The sequence below is a fragment of the Podarcis melisellensis genome, assembly GCF_964234715.1.
Source record: "Podarcis melisellensis genome assembly, chromosome: Z".
NCBI classification, from domain to species: domain Eukaryota; kingdom Metazoa; phylum Chordata; class Lepidosauria; order Squamata; family Lacertidae; genus Podarcis; species Podarcis melisellensis.
The window spans coordinates 13,279,160-13,306,737 of NC_138547.1; the positions used below are offsets into that span (position 1 = coordinate 13,279,160).

The window sequence follows — 27,578 nt, forward strand, 5'->3', positions numbered from 1 at the left end:
AGAAGTAGGAGCTTTTCAGTAGTACCAAGACTCCCCACAACCCTTAGTTGCTGGATATCTCCCCCTCACTTTTGGTCTTTTGAACATTCATCATCCACGTCAGCATACTTTCAAGCTATCTTCTGGAATCATGATGGTTAGAACTTGGAGTGATTAAAAAGTAAAGCCATGCAAAACACCCAATTCTGTACTGGGGAACTTTCAGAAAAAGTGAAACACGTGCAATTTTCATAAGATAGGAAGTAGCTCCTCTAAGTCTGAAATAGCTCTGAAAAGATCAAAAGGGCCAGAAGCTCTTTAATCCACAGGAATTAGCTCCATAGAATGCATCCTGCTTTTTCTGTTTCCAGAGCACATTCTTTAGCAGCAGGAAGCACATACATACACAAACACACACACATTCCACCGTAGTAAGTAGCTTTTGAAACTGAAGAACTTATTACCAGAGGTAGAATGGTCTTTTTATTCACTGCATACACAAAAAGGGGATCAGTGACAGGCAGGTTCAGTAAACTGGTGGTTGTCAAGGGATTCTACACAGAATAAAAACTGGTTTACTCAGATCAACCCTTTCCCCCGTAGACCAGTGATGCAAGCCAACAGTCTCAGCTTCACAGAAGTGGCCCATCCCATTTTGCCAACTGAGGAGAAACAGGAAAGTGCACCCTTGTAGCAGCGCCCCCTCAAAGCCTCACTTACTGGAGTTGTATGGTGACTTCCAGCGAAATCCCCCTGGAAGCCACAGCTGCACAACCCCAGCACTAACCCATGGGATTCCACTGCCTAAGCTGGGCTGCTTCATCTGCCTCATGGGCCCTAAAGATTCACATCCTTGAAAAGGAGGAGGCCATCTGCTCATGGTTGCTTATCTTGTAGGCCAGAGATGACCAGCCAGTTGCCTTCCCGAATCTTACTTCCAGAATCCCTGGCCATTGGCCATGTTGGGTGGGGCTGATGGGAATTGTAATCTATGAACATCTAGGGGACATACTCTATGCAATATACCTCCACTAGTGCATCATATAATTCACGAGACAGGCGTAAGGACTTCTTCACACAGCACGTAGTTGAGCTATGGATTTTACTCCAGAGAGCTGTTCCATGAGGGGCGCCAAGCAAAGATGGCTTTAAAATGGGTTAGGACAAATTTGTGAAGGGTAATAAGGCTATTGGCCACAGCTGCTATGTTGTTGTTGTTGTTGTTGTTAATTGAATTTATATACCACCCTATACCTGCAGCTCTCTAGGTGGTTTACATCTTGCCTGTATGTGCCAGTTGCTGGAAATCACAAGTGAGGAGAGTGCTGTTGTGCTTGGGTCTGTCTTGTGAGCTTTCCACAGGCATCTGGTTGTCCACTATAAGACCAGGATGCTGAAGTAGATGGGCCTTTGGTCTGATCCAGCACAGCTCTTGCTGAGGCCCCTTAATAGCAGGGATGGGGAACCTCAGGTTCAGGGGCCAGCTGTGGCCCTCCAGGTCTCTCTAACCAGCCTTCAGAAAGCTCCCCAAGCCACGCCCTTCAGCAGCCCTGCATCACATCCTCAAGTGGTTTTGCCAGGCTGAAATGTGTCCTAGGACCCTGAAGGTGCCTCTTGCTTGCTTACCAGGATGGAGGAAAGCAAGGCATGTGTGAATGTGTGCTGAAACTCGTCTACTGTACAAATGTTACACCTGTCGTTTGGCCCACTTTTGCCTCTGGTATGTGGCCCCGAAGGTTGTCAAAAAGGGTATGTGGCCCTCAGGCTGACAAGGATTCTGTGCCCCTGCACTAGGGTGCATGCACTGTCTTTCAAACAATAGCTTTTCATTCCGCCATGAATTACAAGATAAATAAATTTCAGAAGGGATCCTAGAATTAAATCATTGCATTGCATTTCCATCTGCTTGAAAGATGGTGTTGGTGAATACAAGTGGTATGTTTGTTGCATGCTAAAAAAAAAAACACCTGAAGGGAAAAATCAGACAATACTGTGCAATACTCATCCTAGAAACAAGAAAATGTTATCTCTTATACAGCACAGTAAAATAAAAAGAAATTCTTACAATGTAGAATCCAGAGTCTCCAATAATTATTCACAAAAATTAACTATGTCTGAGAAGAGACTGCCTTATTCTTTTATGCTCTTTCAAAATGGCAGTGATCCAGCTTTGTTCAATCTTCAGAGACGGGGTGAGCTTTTTGACAAAGGTCCCTTCCTCTGAAACCTTATCTTTCAACAAGAAACTGGAATCTCTAGCAAAGCATTTCCTCCTAAAGGAAGCCTATAATACCATCACTTCTTGTTGATAATGCATTTGAAAATACTGACCCTTAGCGGTGGGACACAACATTGCATCTGGCAGGTAAGATTCTCACACGCCCTTCTATCAACTACATCTATAGACTAATTAAGTCTATTCACACTATTTCTGTGCCCTACTCAGTTCCCAACTAGCCCCATCTCCCTCTTCCTAAAAAGACAGTGACCTAACACTACTAGACAGAAATTGTTTCCCAACAAATGAAAGCACCTGACTCATGTTCTATACCCCAAGAGAACAGATCCCCCACCAGAACAGTTCGAGGAACTCCAAATAAATAATAATAATACATTTCTTATGCTTTCCAAAGCAAATTACAAGGAAAAGGAATAATAAATTAAATTTATAGCTACAGGGTATAAATACGGAAAGTGGAATTATCAAGTAGTAAAACAGGTTAAGCAGTAGCAAAGAAGATTGCAACTGCATAGCATTTCAGGGCAAGGAAGTTTTTTCCAGTTATAAAAAGCAGTGACCAGAAACAAAACTGGCCAACTGCTTGAACCATTTTACAGTATTGCATTATGGAACCTAAGATTTGTGCTTTTTACATGTACAAAAAATGCCTATAATTGCAGCTCAAGTGTTTTTTATGGGAGACGGGGAAGGGGCTTATTGAGGCCCTTAACTTGAAATGCTTTGAGGTATTGTAAACCAATAATTCTCTCATGCCACCTATGGCCATCTTTGCTGCAAAGTGAGAGCGACAGTTCTCTCAAGGAAGCAGGGGGTCCTTTGCTAGACTTTGGGATGCAACAATGGCTGCCCTTTCCACCCTTGGAAGCCAGGACCACTCCAAAAAGTTATCCTTTTCCCCCACAGCAAAAGCTATTCCTCCCCCCCCCCCCCGCTGAATAATCCTAAAAGGAAAAATAACAAATGCAAACAAACTAAAGGTTTTCAAGTAATTTCTCTCCTTAAGAAAATGCATCTCACAAATCAACACACAGTTTGCTCAGTTCTAAAGTTACTAAAGAAATGGGTCTAAAAATTAATCAGGGGAATAATTATCTGCAATGCAGAGGTGGGAAAACAAGACTCTAAAGTAGGAAGACAGCAAGGTCCATCAAGCCCCCAAAGTTTGTAACTCTAAGAGAGAACACCAAATCAGAGACTGGGTTGGTGGCTCAGATATTCAACACTGAGGTCCTAGAATTCATTTGGTACCACATTTTCCAGCTCCCAAAATAGCTTCCCCATCACCCCAAATGTCAAAATAAAATCAAGGCCTAGAATGTAGCTTCTGATGATCTCAGAAGTACCGTATTGAGCTGCTAAAATTGTATCAAAAGGCTGTTGCAACACAGGTGACTAAGAGTCCACCACAGTGATGTGACAAATGGGGCTTGTTCACCCTATTTGGTTCCACACCAACCTGAGAAAGGAGCAGGGTGGGAGAAGGGAGGACCCCCACATTAAATCCTGCCCCCTTAAAGCTGCAGCATATAAGATTCACAGTGTTGCATAAATGTGTTTTTCTTTTTTAAAAAAATGTTCTGGGGACAAAGGAGAAGGTATGTTTTCATTCTGCACTCTCCGGCTTGAAATTAGAAGTTTTGAAAGAGTTTCACAGCACAGGATTCCAAGGCCAGTTTCTAAGGCTGGAGTGAATTCCCAAGCTTTGCTTTTCAATGAGATGGGAATGACTGGCCTCAAAAGAATGGCGATGTCACACGGCCTGCGGTTCGACACTTCCTGTCATTCCTTCTTCGTTTGTTTGCTTCCGTTGCAACTGCTGCATCCTTGCATACGTGATGGCGTCTCCCCTACAAAAGGCAAAAGACAGCATAGCAGCTTGGAGTGAGTGGCGGTTTTGACAGGCACAGCACCCAAGAAAGACCAGCAATCCACTGGCTGAAATAGGGAGGGAGGGAAAACTCTTCTCTCTTACTTTTTGCCTAATGCTGAAAGTCCATAGAGCACTCCCGTCGCAAAGGCAATGGCATTGCCTAATAAAGTTGTCAGAGTCAGACTCAGTATAACTGGGAATATAGCCATCCTGGGGGAAAAGAGAGGAAACTTGTGAAGTTAAGGCAGTGTCGTGCTGCAATCCACTTCAACACAGGATGCCTAGCAAAACAAGGACCCAAATGTGGACCAAGCGTTTGCTGGTACAGGATTTGTGACCTCAGATTTTTCGCTTCCAAATGGTCACTGAAATGACCTATTGAAGTGAATGAACCCAAGTTAGGCATGCATGCCCATGAATTACAATGTGTTTTAATCACACAACCAGATTTAGGGTACATACAAATCAGATATTGGAAAGGGGTCTGCGGAGAGGGAAAACATACCCAGCTTCAAGAACCAAACTCATTCAAGGGGGGAAAGTTTAGAACAATTTGTATTTTAAACATATTGAGTGATATCCAACAGGTCAGTGTCAGAGTAGATTCACTGAAAGTTACTGGACAAATGACTGATCAGGTCTACTCCAAATATGAGATATTGCCCATTAAAAACTTTTCTAGGAAGCATACGCCAGGCAACACTCATTAACCTTTGATTTAAAAGATTTTCGCCACATCTGCACCATGCATTTAAAGCTTTATTAGATAAGTTTTAAACAGTCATGGCTTCCCCTCAAAAAAAGAATCCTGAGAATTGTAGTTAGCTGAGAATTTTTAGAAAACCCCATTCCCCTCACAGAACTACAATTCCCAGAGTTGTTTAATTATCAACCCCTCTTCCCAGTGAGTAGGCCAGCCTCCACCAGGCCTCTTCTTCCTTAACTGTTACTTGAAGGCAGCCATTCCACCCCAGGAAGCCAGGCTCATTTCATCAGCTTTACTTGAGGCCCAGCTTCATCAGGCACCTCCTGACCCTATACAGGACCAGATGGTCAATACAGGAACAACTGTCTAGAAATCTGTGCCTGTGTTTTTTGTTTTCCTCTACCCTCCGTGTCCTTTCCCCCTTGTGTGTCATGTGGGTTCTTGTTAGATTGTAAGCTTGTGGGTAGGAACTGTCTTGTTTTGTTTGTATTGCAAGCTGCTCTATGAACCTTTTTGGCTGAAGAGTAGGGTACAAATGCCATATATATATATATGTATATATATATGTATATATATGTGTGTGTGTGTGTGTGTGTGTGTGTGTGTGTATATATATATATATATATATATGCTTTCGTAGATTTTCACGGGTACAGGAATGCAGGTTTTGGTGTCCTCGGGTGTCTTCCCGTGTAAAAGTTGGGGTGTCTAGGCGACGTTTCGGCGAGGTCTCACTCGTCATCTTCAGGCTGGTGCTTTCGGCTTCTTGTTACTGGAACAGAGCTCTGTTCCAGTAACAAGAAGCCGAAAGCACCAGCCTGAAGATGACGAGTGAGACCTCGTCGAAACGTCGCCTAGACACCCCAACTTTTACACGGGAAGACACCCGAGGACACCAAAACCTGCATATATATATATATATATACAGTGGTGCCCTGCAAGACGAACGCCTCACAAGATGAAAAACCCACTAGACGAAAGGGTTTTCCGTTTTGGAGGTGCTTCGCAAGATGAATTTCCCTATGGGCTTGCTTCGCAAGAAGAAAGCCCATAGGGAAATCTCCGGGGACCTCTTTTAAATGCTAGCGGTGGGGAGCAAAGCCTTCCCCCCCCTCCGGCCTTCAGAAGAGGTCCAGGAAGGCCGGCGGGGGCCAAAAGGCTTTGCTCCCCACCGCCAGCATTTTAAAAGCAGTCCGGGATAGCAGGGAAGCGCTTCCCGCTATCCCGGATGGCTTTTGAAGGCAGGCAGGGGGGACAAAGACTTTTGCCCCCCGCCCACCTTCGCTGCCGCCGGGAAGAGGTCCAGGACCTCTTCCGAAGGCGGGCGGGGGGCAAAAGTCTTTGTCCCCCCTGCCTGCCTTCCCGGGGGCTTTTAAATCGCCCCGGGACTGTCCCTGGGCGATTTAAAAGCCCCCGGACCACTTTTGAAGGCAGGCGGGGGGGAGCAAAGCCTTTTGCCCCCCGCCAGCCTTCAGAAGAGGTCGGGGGACAGACTGTCCCTGGACCTGGTCTGAAGGCGGTTTCCATAGGAACGCATTAATTGATTTTTAATGCATTCCTATGGGAAACCGTGCTTCGCAAGACGAAAAACTCGCAAGAGGAAAAGACTTGTGGAACGAATTAATTTCGTCTTGCGAGGCACCACTGTATGCGTGTGTGTGTGTGTGTGTGTGTGTGTGTGTGTATGAACTCTGGGATAGCTCAGTTGGTAGAGCACGAGACTTTTAATTTCAGGGTTATGGGTTTGAGCCCCATGTTGGGTAAAAGATCCCTGCATTGCAGGGCTTTGGACTAGATGGTCCTCATGGTCCCTTTCAACTCTACAATTCTATGATTTCAGAAATAGACTGGAAAGAGAAGTTGCTGAATTGCAACTTATTACCAAAATTAAAACCATGGAGAGACCTGGTCTGAATAGAGACATTGGATTCTTATCTCATTATACATGATAAAGCTATTTTTAGCCATCTCACCCCTTGCTTTTTCCTGTAAGACCAATTGCAGTCGTCAACAGTCGTCAACAGGTTTACCACACCTATCAGCCAATCACCCATTCCCACCACCCTTCTGAGTAATACCCCTCCCCACCCTCTCACAATATATAAGGGTCTGGTGACTCCTGTTTCAGTGTATCTGAAGAAGTGTGCATGCACACAAAAGCTCATACCAATAACAAACTTAGTTGGTCTCTAAGGTGCTACTGAAAGTAACTTTTTTTATTTTGTTTCGACTATGGCAGATCAACACAGCTACGTACCTGTAACTATTCTATGATTCTGTGATTCTTCTCATTAGTCACCGTCCCCTTCCAAACCACAAAGAGTATGCTTTGTTGTGTTTACTGTGGATTTGTTATGCCAGAGCACTTTAACTGTGCAAATTTAGAGCTTTGGTATGCACTTGAATCGCTCTGGCACAATATTGGCAATCCAGAGTCACTCCCAACCCCAGGACACACTTACCCGCAGTAGAAGGCACCTTTCTGCCATGGACGCAGTTTGTCTGCCCTTGCTGACACAGCGTTTGCAAACTCGATGAACTGGCAGCAGAAGGGGGCCTCGCACAGGAAAAGGACGAAGGCATTCAACCTTTGGGGCAAGAAGTCACACTCAAAACCAGAGAGAACCCACCCCATCCATAATGAAAGGACCCATCTGGTGAACGCATGAATTTTTTGCTGGATCAGGCCAATGGCTCATCTAGTCCAGCATCCTGTTCTCACAGTGGCCAACCAGTTGCCCCAATAGGAAACCCACAAGCAGAAGCCAAGGACAAGAGCTCTGTCTTCTCCTGTTGTTTCCAGCATTCAGAAGCATTGCTGCTTTGAAGTGTGGAGACAGGGTAGAGCCATCATAGCTTAGAAATCATGGATAGCCTTCTCCTCCATGAATTTACCTAATCTTCTCTTAAAGGCGTCTAAAAGTTGGTGGCCATCACTACCTCCTGTGGGAGCAAGTTCTTCTCTACACTAAGAGAAGAAGTCCACCCTTTCGTCTGTCCTAAATTATTTGACTTTCAGCCATGTTGGATGCCCATGATTTAAACTTTTTTTCTACCCACTTTCTTCATGCCATGCATAATTTATGAACTTCTACCATGTCAACCCTTGCTTGCCTTTTCTCAAAAGTCCTAGACACCACAGCCAGTGAAACTCTTAGACTGCTTTAGGTTCTAAGCTTTTATAACCTTACTGGGGCCAGAGGGCTATTTAGCTAGTACAGTCATACCTTGGTTCTCGAACAGAAAGCGTTCTGGAAGCCGGTTCAACTCAGAACCGTTCGAAAACCAAGGCGTGGCTTCCGATTGGCTGTAGTAGCATCCTGCAGCCAATCAGAAGCTGCGGAAGCTGCGCCGGACGTTCAGCCGCTCAAAAATTGTTTGAAAACCGGAACACTCACTTTTGGGTTTCAATCGTTTGGGAATCGATTTGTTCAGGAGCCAAGGCATTTGAGATCCACTGTAATTGGAATGGGCAAATCTGCCAGTTTTGGTTTCTCTCAGTTTCTCATTTTTCTGATTTTAAGTTCAGTTCTTTATGTTTCTACAAATGTGCAATATTTTCCTTTGTAAAAAAAAAAGTCCACATGAAAAACCACCCCAAACTTTTTCCTATGTGCACATTTTGTTATGAATTTTTGCCTATTATTATTCATTTCTCTACTGCTTTATATTCTTAATTAAAAAATCTCAAAGCAGCTTAGAACCGACATTGAAACATCAAATAAAACAATCCAGAATAAAACATTACTAAAGAAATTCAAGTATACATTCAAACAAAGATATTTAACAGGAAACTAAAATATTATCTTAAAGATTTCAAAACAGAACATTGCAAAAGAGGCCAACTACAGAATGCGCATAAGAGACTGAAAAAAGTTCTGATGGAGGAGATTCATGGAGACCAAGCGGGCTTTCTCCCAAGAAGACATTTGTCAGATAACGTAAGGAATATAATTGACATTTTGGAAAAGTTAGAAGTGAATATAAACACTAAAGCAGTTTTGATATTTGTGGACGCGGAGAAAGCCTTCGACAATATTTCTTGGAGCTTTATGAGGAAGAATCTCCAGGGGATGGGGGTAGGCCAAGGGTTTGAAAACGGTATAGGTGCAATATACTCTGAGCAAAAAGCTAAGCTAATTGTGAACAATGTGGTTACGGAAGAATTTAAGATAGAAAAATTGACACGTCAGTGCCCAGTCTCCCCATTACTTTTTATATCAGTCCTGGAGGTTTTGCTGAACATGATTAGAAGGGATCAGCTGGTTAAAGGGATACAGGTCGGAGCTAAACAGTACAAATTGAGAGCATTTGCAGATGATCTGGTACTTACATTACAAGAGCCAGAATCTAGTACTAAAAGGGTCTTAGAATTAATTAAAGAGTTTGGTCAAGTAGCAGGATTTAAACTGAATAAGTCAAAAACTAAGGTACTAGAGAAAAACTTAACAGCTATTGAAAAAGAGAGGAAAACTTAACAGCTATTGAAAAAGAGAATGAGACAGGTTTAACTGTGGTTAAGAAAGTGAAATATTTGGGGATGAACATGACAGCTAAAAATGTGAATTTATTTAAAGATAATTATGAGAAATGTTGGACAGAAGTGAAAAAAGACTTAGAAATCTGGTCAAATTTGAAGCTTTCCTTGTCTGGTTGAATCGCAGCGATAAAGATGAATGTATTGCCTTGAATGTTGTTTTTGTTTCAAACATTGCAAATTGTGGACAAAATGGATTGTTTCAAGAAGTGGCAGAAAGATATTTCTAAATTTGTCTGGCAGGGCAAGAAACCCAGAATAAAATTTAAGATTTTAACTGATGCAAAGGAAAGGGGGGGATTTGCCCTGCCAGACTTTAAACTTTACTATGAATCAGCAGCTTTCTGCTGGCTGAAAGATTGGCTGCTTCTTGAGAACACAGACATTTTGGATTTAGAAGGTTTTAACAATATTTTTGGGTGGCATGCATATTTGTGGTATGACAAGGTTAAAGCTCATAAAGCTTTTAAAAATCATATTGTCAGGAAAGCATTGTATAATGTATGGATTAAATATAAAGACTTGCTGAAAAATAAAACCCCAATGTGGTTGTCGCCAATGGAGGCAAAAGCTGTGAAAAGGCTCAATATGGAGTCCAAATGGCCGAAATATTGGGAAATTTTGGAACAAGAAGGGGACAAATTGAAATTGCAGAGTTTTGAGAAATTAAAAGATAAAGTGCGAGACTGTTTTCATTATTATCAAATAATGGAGGCTTACAAGTTGGACAGGAAAATTGGCTTCCAGGTGGAAAAATCAAAACTGGAAACAGAATTGTTAGAACCCAAAACTAAGAATTTGTCAAAAATGTATAACTTGCTGTTGAAATGGAACACGCAGGATGAAACGGTTAAATCAGCCATGATCAAGTGGGCACAAGATATTGGTCATAACATTATGTTTGCTGACTGGGAAAAGTTGTGGACCACCGGTATGAAATTTACGGCATGTAATGCCTTAAGAGAGAATATTATTAAAATGATTTATAGGTGGTACATGACCCCAGTCAAGCTTGCAAAAATTTACCACTTGCCTGATAATAAATGTTGGAAATGTAAAGAAAATGAAGGTACATTCTTTCACCTTTGGTGGACGTGCCCAAGGATTAAGGCTTTCTGGGAAATGATATATAATGAAATGAAAAAGGTATTTAAATATACCTTCTTGAAGAAACCAGAGGCCTTTCTCCTGGGTATGGTCGGCCAATTGGTGCCAAAGAAGGATAGAACTTTCTTTATGTATGCTACAACAGCAGCAAGAATACTCATCGCAAAGTATTGGAAGACACAAGATCTACCCACCTTGGAAGAATGGCAGATGAAGGTGATAGACTATATGGGACTGGCAGAAATGACTGGCAGAATCCGAGACCAGGGAAGAGAGAGGGCGGAAGAAGATTGGAAGAAATTTAAGGATTATCTTAGGAAACATTGCAAAATTAATGAATGTTAGAATGACGTTGGTTTAGAAATTAAGTGGTTTTCAACTGTAATGATTAAGTAAAAAGAAAAGAAAGGCTAAAAATTAAATGAAAAATAAGGGAGAGGATTTGCTGAATTAATAATTAGAAATTGGAATACAGAAAGGGGAGGTATGAGGAGGTCGGGCAAGTAAGTTATAAGAAAATAAGGGATTGAAATTATACTTGTTTTTGTTTGCGTTTTGTGTGTATTGTTGTTTTGTTTTTATATAATTTTTGAAACTTTAATAAATATCTTTTTAAAAAAACCAGAATGCGCATTTAACGCAGCAATGTTAACAAATTATCTTAAACATTTCAAAAGAAAACATTAATAATGTCAAATATAAAATGCACATTTAAAACAGCACAACTAGCAAGAGAATAAAGCATTACCTTAAGCACAGAACATATCTTCTGCTGCTACCAATCCTGCCATTGGAGGTTCATGGCATAGCTGTCAACTTTTCCCTTTTCTTTCAAGGAATCCTATTCGGAATAAGGGAATTTCCCTTAAAAAAAGGGGAAACGTTGACAGCTATGGTTCATGGCAGGCAGTGGTTGTGGAACCTCAGGCTCAGTGACCTGGGGCTGCACTAAGAGACAGCCAAGACGGCAATTTCCCCATATATAAAGCATTTTTATATGTTACTTTCACTGATCTATGTACTGATAGGAACACTTTACCTTCATCTATGCAAATTTGGACATATGAGCTGGCTGGAGAACTGCACTGCAAAATCCAGAGAAGCACAAATTTCAATATTTGGCTGTGTTTCAGTTCTTGTTGTTTCAGAAAGTGTGGGTGTGGTTGGTGTGCCTTTAAATGCAGCCGACCCTCCAGGTACGGTGATTGTTAGCTTGGTCTGACTCAATTATGTTGTCTTGGGTTCTGTGTTTTATTTTACTTCTAATTTTAAGTATTTTAAATTTTGTAGTGTTTTAAAAGTTTTTCAGTTTGTACTGTGTTGTTGTTGTTTTAAATCTTCCACTTTGCTTGCCCTGGGGCATTGACTCAGAAATGTGGCTTTAAAATATTTTCAATTAATATTGCATAAAATAAACTGGCAGCAGCTCTCTGGGATTTAAGAGCAAGAGACTTCCCAGCCACACCTAGAGATGTCGGGAATTGGACCTAGGACCTTCTGCATCCAAAGCAGATGCTCTAGCACTGAGCTATGGCTCTTTCCCTAGAAATAAGGTAAGATTCTAGTCCTCGTGGTTCTGAACAAACAGCCCGTTGGCACATGGAATTGCCTAGTACTCAGTAAGACCCCATGTCCATCTAGCTCAGAACTGTCTGCATTGATTGACAGTGGCTCTCCTGGAGATGCCAAGGATTAAGCCTTGCTCTACCAGTAAGCTGTGGCCCTCTCCCAAAGCTACTCTGAACTGTTTTCTATTTTCGGAGCCACAGGGACTCAGCTGCAAATACAGTCATACCTCATGTTACGTTTGCTTCAGGTTGAGCGTTTTCAGGTTGCGTCCTGTGGCGACCTGGAAGTACTGCAAAGGGTTACTTCCGGGTTTCGCCACTCGCGCATGCGCAGGTGTGCAAAATGATGTCACACGCATGCGCAGAAGCGGTGAATCGCGACCCGCGCACATGCAGACACGCAGGTGCGGATTGCGTTCTGCTCATTTTGCAAACGGGCCTCTGGAATGGATCCCATTCGCAACCAGAGGTACCACTGTATAATGTTTTAAGTGCATTTTAAGTGTATTAAACAAATGTGACACTAGGTGGCACTGGTGAGCTAATGGCAAATTCCATATATACTTTACTACTTTTTATTTTTTTTAAAAAAAGCACTTTCACAGTGTTTTTTTATATCTGTGTAGATTCAGCCTGGGGGGTTGGAACTGGCAGGAAGGCCAGAGACTGTGCTAAGTGGGCAGTGCAAAGGCCACACACCCCACCAGGACAAATCATTCATTGCCTGCCTCTGCATTTGCAACAGACTTCTATCTCAGTTGGTGTTGACTTGCAGCACCCCAGTACTCGAAACAAATAGTCACCGCAAAGGAAGTCAAGTTTACTTACATCATCCAAACGCCAGCTGCGATGTTGAGAGGGTGAATAGTCACACAGTTAAAGAGGCCAGCAAAGGCACACGCTGAAAGGACAAAGCAGGTAGAAAATGTTAAGATCAGCCCTGGTGGGTCAAGGCATCCTGTTCTCACAGTGACTGGCCTGATTCCTCTGGGAGGCTCCCAAGAAGGTCCTGAGTGCAACAGCACACTCTGTCCACTTGCATTTCCCAGCAACTGGTCTGTCTACACTGGTATATACTGGGGTGTATGAGGTGTTAGAGGGATGTAGGTGGCGCTGTGGTCTAAACCACAGAGCCTAGGACTTGCCGATCAGAAGGTCAGCGGTTTGAATCCCCGCAACGGGGTGAGCTCCCGTTGCTCAGTCCCAGCTCCTGCCAGCCTAGCAGTTCGAAAGCACGTCAAAGTGCAAGCAGATAAATAGGTACCACTCTGGCGGGAAGGTAAACGGCGTTTCCGTGTGCTGCTCTGGTTCGCCAGAAGTGGCTTAGTCATGCTGGCTACATGACCCGGAAGCTCCCTTGGCCAATAAAGCGAGATGAGCGTCGCAACCCCAGAGTCGTCCGCGACTGGACCTAATGGTCAGGGGACCCTTTACCTTTACCTATGAGGTGTTAGGGGAAGGGTAGTACATCTGGCAGGGGACATAACATGCTACTTCTGGGGTAGCTTGTCCACCACCTCCCCCCCACCAGCTCTCACCTGTGACTCCTAGAAGTTGCCAGCATGTGACAGTGGCCACAAGGGTTTGAGACCCATCAGCTATCCTTACCTGGCCGGCTAACCAGGTAAGGATAGCTGATGGGTCTCAAACCCTTGCTGAGTCAGGGACTACTCCTGCATGTGAAAACAGGCTCTGGTGGATTGAGTGGATGAGACCAATAGTGGGTCCAACAGTGAAGAAGGCGTTTTGCGTTCATGTTGTAGAGGGAAGTGAGGGGCAGATGGGGCTCAGCAACCTAGGAGAGCCAGTGTGGTTTAGTGGTTAAGAGCAGTAGACTCGTAATCTGGAGAACCTCCACATGCAGCTGCTGGGTGACCTTGGGCCAGTCACACTTCTCTGAAGTCTCTCAGCCTCACTCACCTCACAGAGTGTTTGTTGTGGGGGAGGAAGGGAAAGGAGAATGTTAGCCACTTTGAGACTCCTTAGGGTAGTGATAAAGCGGGATATCAAATCCAAACTCTTCTAGGAAGGTAGCCCATCTAGCTGAAGAAAAACTCTGATCCTAAACCTCCACTGCCTTGTGGGATATCTTCAGGGGGCAGGGAAGGCTAAGGAGTAAATCCTACACAAATTTGGAGTCCCTAAGATGGATGGATGGCACCTTGCTGTCCTCCTTCCAGCAAATCCTGCAGCCAAGCTGGTGCCAAACATATTGCTCTGCTTTCTTCTGAACCACATTGATGAGGCTGAGAGGCTTGTAGTCTGGGCAACCCAGGACCTCCAAATACTGCCCAGGCTTGCACACCACAGAAGATCACAGCAGTTTGACTTCAAGAGGCACACTAACAATGGTATTCACCGCTTCCAACAGTGGACATCGAGATCCATACCCTTGTCCTCCATGATTTTGGCTACGAATCTTCTTTTAAAGCCATCCAGGTTGGTTGTTATCACTACATCTTGTGGGAGTGAGTTCCACAGTTCAACCATGGACTGTGAGAAGTGAAGCTGCAAAGTGACATCACATGATGAAGATGACAAAATTTTGTGGCCATTCTGAAGACAGGTTCTGACGCTGAGGGCTAGTCACCCGCCTAAGGTCACGCTCTGCTTTCATAGCAGAGGAAAAACTTTGATGTGATTCTCCTGGACGTAATCAGACTGGGTTCCGAGAGCTTTGAGAACTGGACGTTTGTTCTCTACAAACTCCGACAATGTTTCCAAAACTAATTTTTGTAAGGCTTTTTTGGGTGGGTGGGAGAATTGAGTGCATCTGTGTGCATCTGTTTTCTTTGTGCCATTATTTCTTGTCAACTCAGCTCTGCTGGCCCTTGTTTTTTCATGAGCAGTGTCGCATAATACTGGGATTAAGTTACCTGCTGACGACCGCGAAAGAGGTCTGATGCTGTATCGGATGCAGAGAACCTTGCTGCAAGTTTAATGAGGACCAAATCCCAGGTGGTTCCAAGGCTTATTTTTGGACTGTTCAGGGCATAGTTGTTGTTTTTGTGGGTGGGGAGGGGCAGGGGGAAGTGCTGCCTTTAAAAGCAGCCAAAGGTCTGAGAATTTTAGCAGGTGAAACTTTCCCTAACAAGTGGGTAGGAGAAGCAGAGAGTGAAACCCAGCCAAATTCTACTATAGCCAGAGCCAGCTCACCCATGATGCAAGGAGAATAGTGGCTGGGACAATGAATGTGAATTTTTGTACAGTAGGCCAGATTCTACAGCCTCACACACCCCTCTCTAACCTCCATGTAGACATGCAGGAAGCATTATCAGAGTTCAAGGGGGGAAACTCTCCTAGATATTTGTTTGAAGGGGACCCAGTGTGTGCTGCAGTTTCAGCACCCAGCCTCCGCCAGAGTGCTCGGCCTCCTTCATGAGGACATGAAGTTGCACATGCATCGTGCCTGTGATGTCACGCGCCACATCTGCTGGGCCCCCTTAATCTTGGGGGCAACCTGGAGCCTCTGCTCAAGGAGGGGTCAACACTTGGCTGGTGAGGGGTGTGGCGTGAAGAGGGATCCAAGGAACAGAAAGAGTGGCCTGGGGCTGAGGAATACCAGCTTGACAAAATATTACACAACAAGTTTAAACATAGGGAGCAAAGTACAGCAGGAACAAAGTTCAACCCCGCTATCAGGTGTGCCCTAAACCATGAGGAAGAAATCGCATTACAGAGAAGCAACTGGGAACAGGTATCCATGGCTGGGTGTAGCAAGGGAGAAGTTATTTCAAGTCGTAAGCAAGTGTCTCAGGCACAGTCCCCAACTTAATCAGCCTTTGCAAAACACTTTTTAAAAACACTGACTTCTACAAAAGTAAACTCTGCTTAGAAATGCAAAATACCAGAGAACGAGCAAATCAACTATACAAATGGGCTCTGCAACAAAATGGTACAGCACGGAGTGCTTCTGTACCCAGTCGGCTGGGAAGCCATGCCCTCAATTCCATTCCTGAATGAGAGAGGGTGCACTTTTTGAAAAGAGCTTCATTCTATCTATCTGTTTTTATTTATTTGAATGTTTCCAGGCCACCTTTTAGAGCAACACCCTTGAAAGGCAGCTTACGGCAAACACAAAATGCAATATTACATTTCGATTAAAAACAAAAACAAATCAAGAACCGGTCAAACCAGGTCCCTTAACTAACCCACAGGCTAGCAAAAGGCCATTGTAGTGAATGAAAACAAACTTAATATTAGAAAAAAGCCAGCAACAACACTTAACTAAAACAAAAGTTTCAGGCCAGCTGCCCTATTAAATCTTTCAAGGAAAAAGACCGTGGAAATGTGTGGTTTTTATATAAAAAGTCCAGCTGCGCAGATGGCAGACATATGCAAATAACTTGAAAGGGTGTGTCACAAGCATGGAGTCACCACCAATAAGGTCCCAGTTCTCATGCCCCTGCCTCACACAGCTACAATTCCAGTGTGATTTAATAGCTGATCCCTCTTCACAGGGAACTCCGGGAACTGTAGCTCTGTGAAGGGAATAGGAGGTCATCTAACAACTCTCAGCACCCTTAGCAAACTACAGTTCCCAGGATTCTTTGTGGGAAGGCATGGTTGTTTAAAGTGGTATGTTATTGCTTTAAATGTGTAGTGCAGATGTGGCCTGAGTCAATATCGGCTGGCCCTGATAAGATAGTGGAGCCTCCATGGTCGGAAGCAGAGTACCCACTAAATATCAGATCCTGGAGGTGAAGAATATGGAATGGCTAATATCATTGTACCCTTCTTACTGGTTTCCTGGTGGCATGTGGCTGGCTGGACCTTTGATCTGATTCAGTCATGGAGTTCTTATGAATCTGGATGGTGGGGGGCATTTAGGCACAAGCAGAGACTGGGTGGGTGTTCCCCACATGACACCACTGTAGACTGAGACATGAGAGAGACCACTGGCTGAGCTTGAACTAGTCATTGCCTCCCAGCCTCACCTATCTCACAGGGTTGCTGTGAGGATAAAATGGGGAGGGGGAGAGCCTTGAACTCCTTTGAGAAAAGGTGGGATATTAATATTTTTTAAAAAAAAACAATGAAGTGACTTTGAGTAACTCAATCAAACACCAAATACAAACATTTGCTAATGCAAAATAGGCACTACCCTGTTGCACTTTTGATCTGTTTTGCATATTGCACACCCTGATGTAGGTATTTATTTACCTACTAACTATATTTAAATGAAGGCAGTCAATAGTTTAGTCCTCTTGACAGCTCACAACAGAAGAGTGACAAAACATGTTTTTTTAAAAGAAAAAACCCACCCCCAAAAACATGTGTACAAAAAGTTTGCAGTGCTATTCCCCCGCCCCCTACAGGAGAGAAAATTAAAGCAAAATATCCCCAAAGACACAAAATCAGCCAGTCGGTGCAAAGCAAGCCCCCACCATAGGAGGCAAATTGGGTCTTGGGACTTTGTTCTGGAGGTGCGGGGATAGGGGAATCACTGGAGGAAAAAACTGTGGGGTGGGAGGAGTAAAGGAAATACTCACAGATGCCCCCAATGATGCCAGCCAGTCTGCATAACCACTTGTACCACCAGGTCATCCCATCATCATCATCGGTGGAAGACGGGGTAGCAGCAGCAGTAGCTGCATCTGACTGAGGCTGCTCTTCATTCATCCTGCCTTTGGGTATGTGTGTTAAACGACAGGTAAATCCACCTTTCTCCTTTGCTGCTTGCCACTGTAATTTCTCCCCCGCCCCTAGCACTGGGCAGGATCCTAGTCCTCAGCGCATCGCTGTACACCCACTGCCCACCCACTGTCCCTTTAAAAGCAGCTCCAGCTGACAATGGAGACAGCCCCGCCCACCCCAACCAGCTGTCCCCCCCCCCCAGCGTCTCCCTTTGTATTGCATTCTGGGTCCCCTCCTCCTCTGCAAGAGGATGAAGTGGGAGGGGCTGTCTACATCTCTCATCCATAGACTTAAGGAGGGAAAAGTAGACTGACCTTTGTTTGTTAAAGGCTGCAACTCCCTTGTTAATTTTGAAGCCACGTAATAAAACTGCCTCCAAGCCTATTTTCCAGGGGTGACCCTGGTTTAAAGAAGCTGCCCCGGTTTCTGACTTGATCCCAGAATGTCCCACTTTTCCTTAGGATGTCTGTGTTTTCATTGGAGAAATGTTGGAGGGTATGGAGTTATGTGACCTCCGAGCTGTCTGAAGGCAATCCTGTATAGGGGTGTTTTTTGTTTAATGTTTTATTATGTGTGTGTGTGTGTATATATATATATATATATATATATATATATATATATATATATATCGAAGGGACGCGGGTGGCGCTGTGGGTAAAACCGATCGTATGGTCGGCGGTTCGAATCCCCGCAGCGGGGTGAGCTCCCGTCTTTTGGTCCCAGCTCCTGCCCACCTAGCAGTTCGAAAGCACCCCTAAGTGCAAGTAGATAAATAGGTACTGCTTTATAGCGGGAAGGTAAACGGTGTTTCCGTGTGCTGCGCTGGTGCCGGTTCGCCAGAGCAGCTTCGTCACGCTGGCCACGTGACCCAGAAGTGTCTCCGGACAGCGCTGGCCCCCGGCCTCTTAAGTGAGATGAGCGCACAACCCTAGAGTCGGACACGACTGGCCCGTACGGGCAAGGGTACCTTTATATATATATATAAGCTGCCCAGAGTGGCTGGGGCAACTCAGTCAGATGTGTGGAGTATACGTATATATCATTATGGAATGGGATGTCCCTATTTTCATCGCAGAAATGTTGGAGGGTACGCTATAGGAAACTGAGAGATCTCACACCCCCTTAAAAAAAAAGGAAAAAGAAAGGGGAGGAATAGCAGCAAATGCATAACGACTTTATGCTCTTTCTAAGATGTAATGCTGAATTTTCATGTGAAGTTGAATTTTGAAACATGTTAAAATCTTGCTTGCCAGTGGAAATGGAAGGAGATGCTAGTGCGGTGCGATGGTTAGAGCAGAGCTTTCCAAACTGTGTGTCGCGACACTTTAGTGTGTCGGCTGCAGTGTGTAAGTGTGTCACGCGAACGCTCCCCACACACTCCTCTAGGGGATGGAAAAGGGTTAGTTTAACCTCTGGTTTGCTAGTGAAACAGAATTACTGTGTCACGAAATGATGCATTTCATTTCATGTTGTGTGTCACCAACATGAAAAGCTTGGAAAGCTTTGGGTTAGAGTGCAGAACTAGGATATGGAAGAGTTTTCAAATACCCATTCAGCCATGAAGCTCACTGGGTGACCTTTGGGGCAGTTAATTCTCTTAACCTAACCTCTACCTCACAGGGTGGTTGTGAGCAATGTTTTTTCCAGGGGTACTCAAGGGTACTCTGTACCTGCGCCTCTTTTTCTAGATAAAAAGGACTGGTTGTGAGGATAATGGAAAAAAGAGAACTATGTACACCACCTCACATGGGTACAGCCAGGCTTTATGGGGGGGGGGGCAGAACCAAGTTGTCTGCAATGCAATTGGTCAGTTAGTTAAGCATTTTTATTTGTTTACTTGGTTTAGGGGGGTAGCCCCCCCCCGCTACACCCATGCCACCTCAGTCTTAAGTATATATTTTTCAGAGTCTCACTAAGCCACTTCCCAGGGCCCACTGGACTTGTGGACTTGAACACACTTTGTTCAGAAGGGGTGTTGGGAGTAAAGCAACAACACTTGCAATAAGTTGCAGCATTATCAAACTATTTATTCCTGCACTCTGCTGTGTACACACATACACTCAAGGCTGTTGCCACTGCTAGTGTTGCTCGCTAATCCCTCCTACCGCCTGCCTGCCCCTCCACCCTCCCACAGCTCCTGTCTCTCTCCATCCCTGCACCGTTCAATTCTTACTGTTTAAAACCACCATTTTAAAACTTCCTTTCTCTTCTGCTCCCTTCCCCCACCCTGACCAGGCAAATCCAGAAGTGTGATGCAGCACTACAATCCTCCAATGGGATTGTACGATGACAGCTTTTGATTTTTAGGTATATAGGAAAATATATACCAAACTCCAACACTATTTGCCTCACAAGTAGTAAGTAGTTCCAACTCAAGAGTTGGAAAACCTGCATTTGCAACTGAGTCTACACATCCTCCAGCGTGCCATGGCCAAGCCTGTATCTGTAGTGAGTGTAGATGCATAACACACACAACTGCAAACATATTTGAACACACTGCATTTTTCAATATACTGTATACACCCTCACCTAAAAATCAGAGGCATTTGGAATAATAATTTCTAGGTAGAGGACAGCAGAGATTGGCCAACTCAGGCTTACATGATACAGTACACAGGTGCAGGGATTATTAATTTCAGGCTAATAACTTTTCAGGTTCACACCCATATAAAGACTTTATTGGCAGATCTCCAAGAGGTATGTATGTGTATGTTGACTTTACCACATGAGAGGAGCAGGACTAACCCTGCTCGAAAACAACAGCAGCAACATTTGAAGGAAAAATAATTGAATCGGTGGAGATCCCCACCTGAGACAGTGGCAGAGCCAGGGTGAGTTCAGGCATGAGAAGCCCCTCCCTTCCACAGCAATGGGAACAGGTGCAAAAAAGAGAGAAGGGCTCCTGCAACCTCTAAGAGTTTTTCAGTGGATATCACTTTCCATCCCTCCTACAAGACAAACTGTGTTTACTAACTCCCCCTGACTATACAACCCTTGGATGAACAGTTGACCTTGAAACAACTTGAGGCTGTGTTTATTTGGGCAAAGTTACCCAGTATTCTGCTTGGAAACCGACGCTGGCAAAGTCTTTGCTGAATTCAATTTCGGCCCTGCTCCCAACTGACTCCCAGTAGAATGGCTGGTTTCCATGGAAAACTGCGGTCTTCATGGCATTGACATCTCGGATCTGAAGAATGGAAGGTCAGGTCAGCCAAAGACACAGAAACGTGACATCCACAACAGTTAAACTATACTTTGTAGTGCTGAGTTAAACCATGGAACTCACTCCCACAGTAGGCAGTGATGGTCATCAACTTGAGAGGCTTTAGAAGAGGAGTAGACAAATTCATGGAAGAGAGGGCTATCAGTGGCTACTAGCCATGTTGCCTATGCTCTGCCTGCACAGTTGGAAACCATCATTTGCTGGAAACCACAGGAGGGGAGAGTGCTCTTGTGCTCGGGTTCTGTTTTCGGATTTCCCACAGACACCTGGTTGGTCACTGTGAGAACAGGATGCTGGACTAGGTGGGCCACTGGCTTGATACAGCAGGCTTTCTTTATGTTCTTATGTTCACAATGCCTAAGGATTCCTTCATTTCTCCAATTTTACTTTACGTTCATTTTGATTTGTGCTTATGATGGTATCGGGAGGGTTATACACGACCACACTTTTGCACCTGCAGATCTTTCAAGGTGGACTTACTGCTTACTACAGTCAGCACGTCCCATAAAATTCCTGCTGAAATCATGTAACTTTTCACACCACAAACATTCTGGTTTATTTATTTTGTCCTACATTTGTTGCATTGGTGGTGGGTTTATCCTGGACTGTTCACACATTCTTCTGCTTTATTGGTTGTTCTGCAATGCTTCCCCAAAATGGAACCACACTATTACTACCTGGAAGGGTACCTCTTCTGCTACAGAATAAGAAGAAGAGTTTGGATTTGATATCCCGCTTTATCACTACCTGAAGGAGTCTCAAAGTGGCTAACATTCTCCTTTCCCTTCCTCCCCCACAACAAACACTCTGTGAGGTGAGTGAGGCTGAGAGACTTCAGAGAAGTGTGACTGGCCCAAGGTTACCCAGCAGCTGCATGTGGAGGAGCGGGGAAGCGAATGCAGTTCACCAGATTACGAGACTATCGCTCTTAACCACTACACCAAACTGGCTCTCCACTGCTCTCTACAGAGCAACAAATGTGGGATAAAAAATAAGCCAGAATATTTGTGGTGTGGAAAGTTACCGGTACATGATTTCAAGTGGGGGGGGGACCAACAACAACCCAAACCTAGTATGGACTCTGGAGGGGTCCCAAGAGTGGCTATTCCACCATAAATGTCCAGGATAGAAGCAGCATTTTGATGGAAAAGGAGCAGGGGTGGGGGAGAGAAAAAGCAGAAGACAACAACAAAATTTGAGTGCATGTTAGAAAATAGCCTCCTGTACAAAGGTAACATTGGCACTCATTGCTCCACACACTTTTGCCTCTGGCTCTGCTCACCATGGGTAAATGGCTCCCAGAAAGTTGTCCAGGAAGGAATGCAGCCAATAGGTCAGTGGCGGACTTTGGTAATATGTCGCCCTGAGTGAAAACAAAATCTGACTTGCCCTTCCCACCTCCCATATTTTTTATTTTCACAATAATTCCTTTTGGTACAGTGGATCTTCTCAGTAGGTACCCATATGAATATAGGTGGTGGTTGTTTTGCACACCCTTGGCTCAGCGCCCTGTGCGGAAGGAACCACCCACACCGCTGTAAATTGAGTGCTGATCAGATTCTCCACCCTTGCATCTGATTAATGTTATGCTTTTATTCTCCTAGTGTGTGAGACCTGGGCCCTTACTCTGTGCAGTTTTCTCACCGAGATGTAACTGGAGTGTGTTTGGTTGGAGTCAGCTGTTGGGTCCACATATGCAGCTTGAATGGCAATGCAATGCCTAGGAGCCACGTCAACAAATGTCCTGCAAGCCCCTTGTTGTTCCCAGCCTGCCAAAGGAGTAGGGGTCACTATTCTCCCACTGGGACCGAACAACTGCACGTCGCAATCTGCGGTTAAGGAAATGGATGCAGAAGACAGCAATGAATCTACCACAAATGAGGATTTGTGGTAGAGTTTTACTTGTGCTTTAAAACTTTTAAAATGTTTTTGAAAGAGAATGCCTAGCTGCCCTGGAAAAATGAAAGCAATCCAGGAACTCTCCTAGACCAGGGGTCAGCAGACTTTTTCAGCAGGGGGCCAGTCCACAGTCCCTCAGACCTTGTGGGGGGGCCAGACTATATTTTTTTGGGGGGAAATAAATGAACGATTTCCTATGCCCCACAAATAACCCAGAGATGCATTTTAAATAAAAGGACACATTCTACTCATGTAAAAACACACTGATTCCTGGACCATCCGTGGGCCGGATTTAGAAGGCGACTGGGCCAGATCTGGCCCCCGGGCCTTAGTTCGCCTACCCATGTCCTAGACTATCCCTCCCCAAGTGCCTAGCTCTGTGAAAGGACCTGCTTTCCCTTCCTCAGAGCAAGGCAGAGACAAAGTAGCAGTGAAAACAGACTGTAGTTGCATTACAAGAACAAAACATTAAAAGCAAGTGAAGTGTTAGGCTCCTGTGGGTGAGTGCACCACCCAGTGGAGCGCCCGACCACTAACACATGTGCCTGGCTTGGGTGGCCTGTGCGCCAACCTATTTTTACACTCTGAAAAAAACACCAGAGGATCCAGCCACAGACCTCATGTCTCTCATGGAACCCTAAAACCTTCTTAAAAAGGTAAAGAGTCCCCTGACCATTAGATCCAGTTGTGACCGACTCTGGGGTTGTGGCACTCATCTTGCTTTACTGGCCGAGGGAGCCAGCGTTTGTCCACAGACAGCTTCTGGGTCATGTGGCCAGCATGACTAAGGCGCTTCTGGCGAACCAGAGCAGCACATGGAAACGCCGTTTACCTTCCCGCTGGAGTGGTACCTATTTATCTACTTGCACTTTGATGTGCTTTCAAACTGCTAGGTTGGAAGGACAGGGACCGAGCAATGGGAGCTCACCTTGTTGCAGGGATTCGAACCGCCACCCTTCTGATCTGCAAGCCCTAGGCTCTATGGTTTAACCCACAGAGCCACCCGGGTCCCTTAAGTCCTTCTTAGATCTCCCTTTTTCACTTCCAGTGGAGCCAGCTCAGTATGGCAGCAACCAAACCTACCTTGATGGTATTTCTTAGCTGCCACTTTGCTGCTGTACCAAAGGGAAACTCCATTCCCAGGACCCAGGCGGCGCTGTCTCACCACCAGCGTGTTGGTCCTGGTGTTTATGGTGGAATGCGCCAGCTTCTTACAGCCTGTCCGCCACATCATCCGTGTAGAAAACAACATCACGTCACCTGGAGCAAAAGATAAGGGATGCTGGGGAACATGTCAGACTGATCATCCACAACCATTTTATAACAAATGAGACTGTCTGCTGATAGTAGGGAAGGGCAATTAATTCTGTCCATTGTGGTTCCTCTCAATTCCTACTTTTTCCAATTTTGTGTTCACTGCGTTTCTGCATCAGTGTGTGATTTTTAAAAAGGTCCTCATGAACATTTAGCTGCTATTTCTCATAATCTGCTATTATATCTTTATATGAACATGCTTGTTTGTAATCTTAATTGTAAAAATATTTATAAATATTTATAAACCATTATTCATTTTTTTAAAAATACTATACGTGAAACAATACAATAGAAACCTTGTATACAGTTAACATCAGAATCAGCTAACTATTCTAGAAATATGCTTTCTTAATCGTCTGCATAAGTCTGACAGAATAGAAAATTTTCCAGCAGGTCCTGAAGCACAAGGCGCCTGCTGAATCTCTGTTGGCAGAGTATTCCACAATTTTGCTTAATACACGTATATTTTGGAACAGCACTTTTCCCTAATGTAATGCATTTTTGTATGCTATTTTCACTAATATATATATATATATATATATATATATATATATATATATATACCCAAAAGCATGTTTTCCTGCACACATTACTTGAGGCTGGAGAACTGCGTTGCACAAATTTTGAAGGGCTGTGCTTCGGTTCATGCATTGTTTCAGAAAATGTGAATTATGATAGGTTTGTCTTTCAATGCCAATTCAGTTGGATTCCTCTCCCATCCTGAGCTGTTGGGGACATATATAACTATGCAGGCACCTGTAATCTCAATTCAGGCCACAGAATAGGGTGGGGAAACTATTTCAGCCTAGCATCTCCTGGTTGAGTTAAGATTTGAACTGGTGGCTTCCCAGCTCTCATGTCCTCCAATGCTATGAACCAAACACTCACCTGCACTGCAGTTCAGGGAGCTCTCCAGCACTTGGACCCTTAGGACCTCTCCTAAGGGGCGGCCAATGGCAACAATGCAGTCGCTGGCTTGCACACCAGTCATGTTGATGAACCCAGTGGAATTTAGGAACAGCTGCCCACAGGGACCTGCAAAGGAAGAAAGGCAGCAATGCTTCTGAATGCCATTCCCATTAGTGCATCTGATCAGCAATTGTGAGAAGAGGACTAGCTGGGCCCTTGGACTGATCCGGTAGGCTCTTATGTTCTTAAGAGGGCATAGCTCAGTACCAGAGCACCAGCTTCTCTTACGTTGAAGTCATTATGTCATGCTCTGCAACAGCCATTTTATGAATTTATTATTATTAAATTATTACCTGCCTTTCTCCTGCAGGTCCCAAGGTGGGTTACAACAATTTGGAATTTATTACTAGGAACACTTAGCAACCATATGTACACTGTGGGTCCAAAACCACATACAACTCAGGTGTCAATGGCCAGGGTAAAAAAAGTACATCTGTACAGCTTTCTCTGGAAGCTGTATAGTTAAGAAGCCAGATGTACCTCTGTGGAGAGGGAATTCCAAAACTTAGGGGCTGCCACAGAGACTGTTCTCTTCCAGGAAACCACCACCCTGAACTTTTGAAGGCTTTTCTGATATTAACACCCAAGAGAGTCTGTAGGAAAAGAGGTGGTCTCTCAAATATGCCCCACCAATTGCACTTCCTCACAAATGTACTTCCTGGCCTAAAAGGGGTTGGCAGCCCCTGTTAAAAGGCGAAGTCTAGTGATAATCACACGTAAGTAAATACAAGCTGCGCAACTGTACTCATCAGCGTTCCACAGTATATCCTCAAATCGTTTCATGGAAGGAGCTAGTCCATCAGGCTGTGGAAGGTCCAAAGCTCTATGGTGTGGCTTTTCAGGGCCAATGGTCACTGCAGCCATCAGTTGCTCCGTAGGAGGCGGCAAAGTCCTGAGATCTGTCCTGGAGACCGGACTTACTGTGGCCTGTTCAAGGCAGGGAGCGACAGAGCAACTTCGCAACATCACAGGCTTAGGGGAGTGCATGCAAAAGGTGGGGTTCACCCGTGCCCCAGTTTCGGGATTGACGCAGAAATCCTGTCGTGTCTGAATACCATTCCCACAAGAGGCAGAACACTGGAGGGAGAAACCCAGAAGCAATTTTTAAATGAACAGTAAGCATTATCAGATGAGAGGAGCCCTGGAATAATGATGGGCAGCCCCATCATTGGCTTATGACACTTCTATGCTGCCTTTTCCTCAGAGACCACAAGCCAGTACAGAGAAGGGTGGGCTGGGAAAGAATGACTCCCACAAGGGTGGCATTTGAAGCTAGGCTGATCTAGCTCTAATCGAAGAGTCTAACCCAGGGCTCCCCACAACCAGTTTGGGCTGGAGGTCACATTTGGAAATCTAAGAAAACTGTGGTAGGCACCACAAAATGCCCATTTCACAGAAGAAAAGCTGGTGATACTGAATCTGCCCATCTAAACAGGCAAAACATTTAACCACTTTCCCAAGAAACAAAGACTGACAAAAAAGCAGGCAATGCCCCCAGAACAAGTCCTCAAAGTAAAAAAAAAATAACAAGAGGGGCAGGGGGCCTTGGCAAGTGCCAAGGGGGGTTCCTGAGAGCAACCCAGCTCTGTCCTAATTCCAACACATCTCTGAATGGTATTGAAGCCTGAACCAGGGGTGGGGAACCATTTTTAGCCTGAGAGCCACATTCCCTTCTAGGCAACCTTCTGAAGGCCACATTCCAGTTGTTGTTGTTGTTGTTGTTGTTGTTGTTGTTGGGGCCAGAGGCACAAGTGGGAGAAGCAATGGATGGAAATTTTGCTTTTGTACAGACTCACCCCACCCCATCTCCATCTTCCATCCAAGCAAGAGGCATTATCAGACTTAAGGGACACATTCTAGCCAGGCAAAAGCACTTGAGATATGAAGCAAGGCCAATGGGGTATGTGGCCTGGGAAGAGTTTTGCTGGCCAGATAGAGAGGCCAGGTGACCCCAAGGCTTTAGTTCCCCACCCCTGACTGAAAGGTTTACCTGTGTCCATTTGGTGACCCTCCATTCATAAGGGCAGACCCGGATCACACAAGGCACACTGAAGGGGGGCTTCTCTGCTTCTGGGCACTGGCTTTTAGCCAGCTCAATCTCTTGTCCCCCAGAAAGCTGCATGCAAGTCACCAACTGGGTGGCTACCCCAAGTCCACAGGAGGAGGAACACGGACCCATTCTAGTCACTTTCCACCTTCTCAGAGAGAGAGAGAGAGAGAGAGAGAGAGAGAGAGAGAGAGAGAGAAGAGAGTTGATCAGTGAGTCAAGTGAACACACAAAACTGCCCTCCTCAACATCCCCAGATTTTAACACGACCCTCCTATCATTCTACTTTGCACAAAACATTTGGGAATATCAGATTATCTATATCTGTCTATACTGCTCTTCATATACACCACATTCAAATTCAATCTAAAACATTAAGGTAATAAGAAAATTATATGTAGCATTTTAAAGTTATCTGTTTATGTGTAAAGAGCTGTTGCATGTTTTGGAGCCCTTGACATTTTGTTGTTGTTGTTCTAG

The 27,578-nt window shown here is 44.6% G+C and overlaps 2 protein-coding genes across 10 annotated transcripts in view; both read right to left on the reverse strand.

The window, feature by feature from the left end:
• Positions 1 to 449: 449 nt before the first annotated feature.
• CACFD1 (calcium channel flower domain containing 1) lies at positions 450 to 17,791 on the reverse strand. The gene is made up of 5 exons (XM_081896723.1): positions 17,502 to 17,791; positions 12,838 to 12,910; positions 7,260 to 7,385; positions 4,194 to 4,301; positions 450 to 4,068 (listed from the first exon to the last, which is right to left on the reverse strand). Exons 1-5 carry the CDS (start codon positions 17,629 to 17,631, stop codon positions 3,972 to 3,974), a joined length of 534 nt encoding a protein of 177 aa, XP_081752849.1. The 5' UTR covers positions 17,632 to 17,791; the 3' UTR covers positions 450 to 3,971.
• Positions 17,792 to 20,302: 2,511 nt separating this feature from the next.
• Positions 20,303 to 27,578, reverse strand: part of ADAMTS13 (ADAM metallopeptidase with thrombospondin type 1 motif 13) — a 33,660-nt gene continuing 26,384 nt past the window's right edge. For 7 of the 9 annotated variants that reach the window (XM_081896713.1, XM_081896715.1, XM_081896714.1 and 4 more), the window contains 6 exons: positions 27,042 to 27,246; positions 25,792 to 26,128; positions 24,971 to 25,117; positions 23,852 to 24,028; positions 22,514 to 22,698; positions 20,303 to 20,833 (listed from right to left, as the gene is read on the reverse strand). In XM_081896713.1, the coding sequence (XP_081752839.1) occupies positions 20,681 to 20,833; positions 22,514 to 22,698; positions 23,852 to 24,028; positions 24,971 to 25,117; positions 25,792 to 26,128; positions 27,042 to 27,246 (1,204 nt within the window). In that variant the 3' untranslated portion in view covers positions 20,303 to 20,680. Of the gene's footprint in view, positions 20,834 to 22,513; positions 22,699 to 23,851; positions 24,051 to 24,970; positions 25,118 to 25,765; positions 26,129 to 27,041; positions 27,247 to 27,578 lie in introns of those variants that run through there. The other 2 variants (XR_014164577.1, XM_081896716.1) reach the window with 2 other exon arrangements.

Coding starts and splice junctions, on each gene's coding strand:
- CACFD1 (XM_081896723.1), bottom strand. CDS start 17,631: ATGAATGAAGAGCAGCCTCAGTCAGATGCAGCTACTGCTGCTGCTACC. Junction 12,911..17,501: donor TGGCATCATTGGGGGCATCT/GTGAGTATTTCC, acceptor TTGTCCTTTCAG/CGTGTGCCTTTGCTGGCCTC. Junction 4,302..7,259: donor AAAGGTGCCTTCTACTGCGG/GTAAGTGTGTCC, acceptor CTTTTCCCCCAG/GATGGCTATATTCCCAGTTA.